Source organism: Bidens hawaiensis, unplaced genomic scaffold (genome assembly GCF_021521415.1).
Source record: "Bidens hawaiensis isolate Kalapana, Puna unplaced genomic scaffold, B.hawaiensis_p1.1 tig00040161_1, whole genome shotgun sequence".
NCBI lineage: Eukaryota > Viridiplantae > Streptophyta > Magnoliopsida > Asterales > Asteraceae > Bidens > Bidens hawaiensis.
Genome location: NW_027497092.1, coordinates 208 through 6,223, shown reverse-complemented (window position 1 = coordinate 6,223; position 6,016 = coordinate 208). Strand labels below are relative to the sequence as shown.

Below are 6,016 nucleotides of genomic sequence, written 5' to 3'. Positions count from 1 at the left end.
ATAATTGCTTTAACTTATTAAAATAATCCTCATAACTGAAGAGTTGGTTCTAACGCGATAGGAGATTTAAACGCTAGTAATCGAAGGGTATACACCGCAACCTTTATATACACAACCACAACCTAGTTATGTTCATCTGCCACAATATTTTACACACCTACAAGGCCATTTTCTAGTTGCACCTGGTCGATATGAATACTTTTGTGATCTTTAGACTTATTCTTAAATAAAAAAAACTATTCGTACTTTTTTTAACTTATCTTGTTTTGATGTTTTATAGTTCAGTTAATGTAATGTTTAATTTTAATGAAATTGTAGTTTTATATTTATTTCATATTTTTTTAGTTAAAGAAACAATGTGAAAATGGTTTAATGGTGGTACTAGAGAGGAATTTGTGATTAAAGTGTTTTAAGATAGTGTGATGGTTGAAATAGCATGACAATACGTACGAGATTGGTATAAGTTAAGATTATATTTACAAAATGTGTGAGTTATCCTTTTAAACAAAATAGATAGGTAAATAAATAGGAATTATGGCTAGAGTGGGAAAACGAGACTCTCCAAATTTAGGAAGTACGGTGGCCTAACACACAAGAAAGTCGTCATTCTAAAAAAAACAAATAAAGAGGCCGTTCTTCATCAACTTTATGAAATCCACAATTTCATAGCCCAACAAGGATGCATATTATCATGAATCTTCTTTGATAGAATAGCACAACTAGTCTTTTATGTGTGCACGCCTTTTCAATGGTTGTCATTTAACAAACTTAATGATATAAAACATCCTTTATGTTTAAAAACTCAATCACGTTATGTCATTTAGCATTAACCCAGTTAATTTTCCTCGTTAAATTTGGTCGCACATAGGATTGAAACATATATATTTTTATGTATCAATGTAGGGTTAAAATGACAATAAAAAACTATTGAAATTGATGTGAATATGCGTGAGAAAGAAAACTTGCTACATGAAGATGGGAGTGATTTTAGAACAATATTAGGTGAGGTTCTTGAAGAGGACTAGTGACCTTGCGCATTGTGACTTTCGTTTTTTTTTAAATTTGTTAACCAAGAGTACCTGGTATTGGAAAACTATAGGACTCACCAATAGCCAGCTAATCAACAAGCTAATCAACAAGAACAAGTAATTATAGCAACTGCCCTTGCATGGGGCCTTCAAGAGGTTACCATAGAAAACATGTTGAAATAATAAGATTTGAACTTGAGATCTCTCCCCTTTAAAGTCAACTTTTGGGAGCGTAAATAATTGTGTGAGGTGATCACTCAGATTGTACCTGTAAAGTGAGGAATGCCAAAACAGGTAACACTTGTCATTATTTGTGGATTATGATTGTTTTGTAGGTGTCGTTAGGATTCTTGCTTGTATCAGTTAACTATCTAAACAAGTATTTGAAGGACAAAGAATTTGCTTATATTGTATGCTGGCTGTGCTTGTTATAGTGCTAGAATCATAAAAACTTATTCAACACATACAGTTTTCCTAGAGAATTTGGCAGTATATGTGGTTCTTTATGTCATAATTTGTATGTTTTCAACTTTTAAAGCAGGGAAACAAACTTTGTGGAAATATTAATTGTTGTTGAGATTTAGCAAAAAAATGGCAGATTAAAACCAGCTGAAGTCAAGTTGACTCGTTACAGGATTAACTTTCAATATTTTTCGTATATTCTCAAATTTAATCTGCATTTGCAGATAAATAATTGATCATCAAATTACAACATTATAAGATCTGAATATTCTCACTTTGTATAAAAAATAATCACAACCCTAATTCTCTTTTCAATTGAGCAAGTGCAGCTTCAATTTCATCTATGTTATCTTCAATACTGCTTCCCTTACTACCTTCACTTCTACTCTTACCAGAAGTTGCAGGTTCTTCGTATCTTCTATTTGTTTCATCTTCATCGTCACTAATATTCAGCTCTTTTTCAAGAAACTCCACAAACTCTTCCCCAATTTCCTATCAATTGCAATAAATTTAGTAACTTTTATGAAAACCGTTATTCGTTACATCAGTTTAAATAAAATCTTACAGCTAATTCCTCCCATAAGCTCTTCGGTTTTGCTTGTGAAGGTGCACTTGCCTCCCAGTTTCTATATTCTTCTTGCAGGTCTTTAATAAAGTCCCCTGCAACAAACAAATTCAAATTTCAAGAACAGAAATAACATATATTTCATTTTAAAGACAAACTTTGTTTTGCCTAAAATGGTAAATTTATAGCATTTTACTATATTTGTGAAAAAAGATGTGTCTACCTACTGATATTTGAACATCCCTCAAAAAATTGCCTGCATTTCAAAGTGGTTCAAGTATGAGGATATGAAACTTGAAGCTTGATTCTATCAAAGTTAAGGTTCCACTCAGTTACAAGTGGGACCAACAAAATGAAAATGTCGGATGACCAAAATGTATTGGACTAAGATTTCGTAGATGAGGTCATGGTGAACTAATATGTTTAAGAAAAATAAGAACAATGACAATTAAGCTTTAAATAATTTACCAAAACCGTAAAACTCTTCAGCTTCGGCAGGCTTGGAGTTGTATGTTTCAGATGCACGTTTCCCAGAGTCGTACTTTTTCCTTGAATCGGAGTTAAGAACCGTGTTGTATGCGTGTTTTATCCTCAAAAATTTCTCTTGAGCATCAGCCTGTGTTCCCAGAGTTTAAAGATTTGTCAAACAACTGTAACTTCGTGATATATCTGTATTTTGTTTTCATAAAGCATGCGGTTCTTTGAACACCCACAATGAGTGAGCATTGAGCGTTTTTAGCCACCCCTCCCCCCAAAAAAAACGCCACATCATCCAGTTTTACTATTGTACGGCTTGTTTTTGGCACCCAGTTTTACCATCATACAGCTCGTTTTCCACACTTTTGGTATATAAAATATATACACGTGGAGAGATGAGTGATTAAAAAACAAAAAAGTGGTGATGCTGTGACAATGTTTTCTTGGTGTTTTTGGGTGTTTTTCAAGAATGAGTATTTTCTGATACAGCGGTTGACTCATCACGTTTATAGGTGTTTTTGGTCCTCATTGTGGATGCTCTGCAACTATTGTAATTGTTATAAATCACATTCACAAAATGCTAATTATGAGGATTATGACATCAGCACAACCCCCCCCCCCCTTTTTTTTCTATTTCTTCCTAAGCAATCAATCATATACATAAATGATAAATATTTGTTTGATTTGTTCAATTAATTCAAAACAAAACCCTAAATGCACTAAAGAATCAAAACACCCACAATAAATCTCATCAATTACTTACTGATACACAACCAAATTAACAACAGGTAAATAAAGCAAAATCATCGATTTAATGACCAAAAGCTTAACTAATTAAATAACCTTACTGATACATACCTCTTTGTTAACATCAGGATGATACTTCAAAGCAAGTTTCCTGTAAGCCCTTTTGATCTCAGCAGGAGTAGCAGAAGGAGAAACACCCAAAACCTGATAAGGAGACTCTCTGTTGCTACTAGCCCTCACAAGGGTTTTATAGTAATTTCCACCTCTTCGTTTTCTTGGATTCAGGTTTCTGCAGATGGGTAAAGATGGGAAATCAAGAAAGTTTGAAGTGATTCGGCCGCCATAGCCAAACCTGCAAATGGGTATGGAAAAAGATGATTGGATTTGCAAGAAAGTCAAGGGCTTGAGATTTGGGGTTAAAGATAGAGTTAAAAAGACTGCATTGGTATTCATCAAGTCATAACCTTGTTCAGATCACCACCGGATAATATGGAGGGATTTGTGGATCAGCCGATGGATATTATTCGTCAAGCAAGTAAGGTATTGATTTGAGACCATAAAATGTATAAAACCTTTATAAGTAAAAGATCACATGATCAAAATAGCCAAGTTGACCCAAAATTTCAAAAACTAGGCATTTTGTTAGACTAATTAATATAGACATTACTAATCAAATTAAGCCACTTAAACACATTGGGCTCTACTAGACGTAACAATGATTGAGCATCTCGGGCACCATTTTAGCCTAGGCAGTGTCAGGCACCTCTGGAGCCCAACTTCTTGGGCAACTTTTCGGCTTAGAGGTAAAGGTCATTCACTAAATGAGCCTAACCATTTAGGCATCAAATAAGCCTTGGTGATTGATGTCCGACACTAGCATAGCCTGATTGGTCATCCAACTTCATAGTCCAAAGTCCAAACAACTTTGTCAGGCACTTGCATAGCCAAGTAGTTAGCCGACTAGATATTTGGCTTGCTTAGGCTAGAAGGGTGCCTACGAAGCACCTCTGGAGCCGTGACAAATAAGAAAATATACTAGCCTTGTTATTCAACGTTTTGGTGAAACCGGTTTTATTGTCAAACAGATTCGGTTCGGTTTGCATAGAACCAGTCCCAACCCGTTTTTTTTTTAGGTTGTGCCAGCTCAATTCCTAAAGGGCTCTTTTAGTCCTAGTGAACCCCAATGAACTTATGTGGCTTAATGTGATTGATGATGCATTGATGCCTATATTAGTCGGTAAAAAGGAAAAAAAGATGGTTAGTTTGTGAATTTTTGGGTGATGATTTTGCTAAATTTGATCATATTAAGATACTTCTATGCATTGTTTTCGTTCTTTTCAATCAGCTTCCAATGCATACATAAACATCATCAAAAACTACACTCTCAATCGAGCATTAGAACCCGGAAAACGCTTACACGCCCATCTAATCATCAACGGCTTATCTCATTCCACACCCATCGCCTCAAAGCTCATTGATTTCTACACCCAATGCCGTCAAATTATTAATGCCCGCCAAGTGTTCGGCGAAATTCCCAAAACAAACACTCGCCGTTGGATTGTTTTAATAGGCGCATACGCGCGACATGGGTTTCACCAGGAAGCAATGGGTGTGTTTTGTGAGATGGTAGCAGAAGGATTGGTGATCAATAAGTTCGTTTTACCGAGTGTTTTAAAGGCGTGTGGGCACTTGTTGGATGTACAAACAGGGGTGAAGTTACATGCTGTTGTTGTAAGACGAGATTTACGATGTGATGTGTTTGTTAGTACCGCGTTGATTGATATGTATAATAAATGTGGGAGAGTCGAGAGTGCGAGAAAGGTGTTTGATTTGATGGTGGGAATTGATTTGATGGCTATGAACACCATGGTTGCAGGGTATGTTCAACACGGTCTGGTCAACGAGGCCTTGATGTTGGTCAAAGAAACCCGATCCACGGGACTAATACCGGATTTAGTAACATGGAATACACTTATTGCGGGTTTTTCTCAAGTCAACAACGAGCCAACCTGAAGAGGTAGGTCCCAGCAGGGCTCAGTTGGTCCCGCATGACTCACCTTGAACAGGGATGTCTGCGCAAAGACCATCTACTCCCGCAGGACCCACCATGCTCAGAGAAGCCTACGCGCAGTATGCAAGCTGCATACGCAGGGAAAAGCCTCCCAATGGTAAAGTAACCCGCCTGTTCCCGCAGTTGCGGATACAAGCCATCAGGGAAGGCTACCCGCACAGCATAGCTACACGCATAAGGCTTAACACTTACAAATATTCAGTGTCACCTGAAAGAATGAGCAAAGGCGGGAGGGGGAAAACTCCCGCCAAAATGGGCCAGTCCGTATGGAGGATCTTTTGCGTGATACCTGACGAGGTAAAGACAAAAGATCTGACCAAGAATGCGACAGCTCACTGACAGCAGCGTGGCAGACAGCACGCCACAGCACTGTGACCAATAGCCGCCGCCTACCCACCAACTCCTGCCAGACCACGTGCCTAGCCTGCAGTTGGTAGAAGACGAAGAGTGCACGGCACGCCTGCTCTGTGTCAGCCGCTACCTATCCACCACTCACAGGTAGGGCACGTGCATAGGTTACAGTCGGTAGCGTGTTGGGCCGGCTAAACCCCTTGGAAACCCACCTTCGGCTATAAAAGACAGCAAATGGTATTATCATTTCATCATCTACTATCTCGTATAACTTACTTGATAACTGCTCTAATAGTATTCATATACTTTTATATT

The 6,016-nt window shown here is 37.6% G+C and overlaps 1 protein-coding gene across 1 annotated transcript; it reads right to left on the bottom strand.

The window, feature by feature from the left end:
• Window positions 1–1,661: 1,661 nt before the first annotated feature.
• On the bottom strand, window positions 1,662–4,704 carry LOC143591911 (uncharacterized). The gene is made up of 6 exons (XM_077071971.1): window positions 4,697–4,704; window positions 3,391–3,631; window positions 2,524–2,671; window positions 2,279–2,311; window positions 2,056–2,150; window positions 1,662–1,982 (listed from the first exon to the last, which is right to left on the bottom strand). Exons 1-6 carry the CDS (start codon window positions 4,702–4,704, stop codon window positions 1,782–1,784), a joined length of 726 nt encoding a protein of 241 aa, XP_076928086.1. The 3' UTR covers window positions 1,662–1,781.
• Between the last annotated feature and the right edge of the window lie 1,312 nt (window positions 4,705–6,016).

Excerpts from the sequence above, each read along its gene's own strand:
- LOC143591911 (XM_077071971.1), bottom strand. Across the intron at positions 2,672-3,390 it reads ATCCTGATGTTAACAAAGAG|GCTGATGCTCAAGAGAAATT; the intron begins GTATGTATCAGT and ends CTGGGAACACAG. Across the intron at positions 2,312-2,523 it reads TGAAGAGTTTTACGGTTTTG|GCAATTTTTTGAGGGATGTT; the intron begins GTAAATTATTTA and ends TTTGAAATGCAG.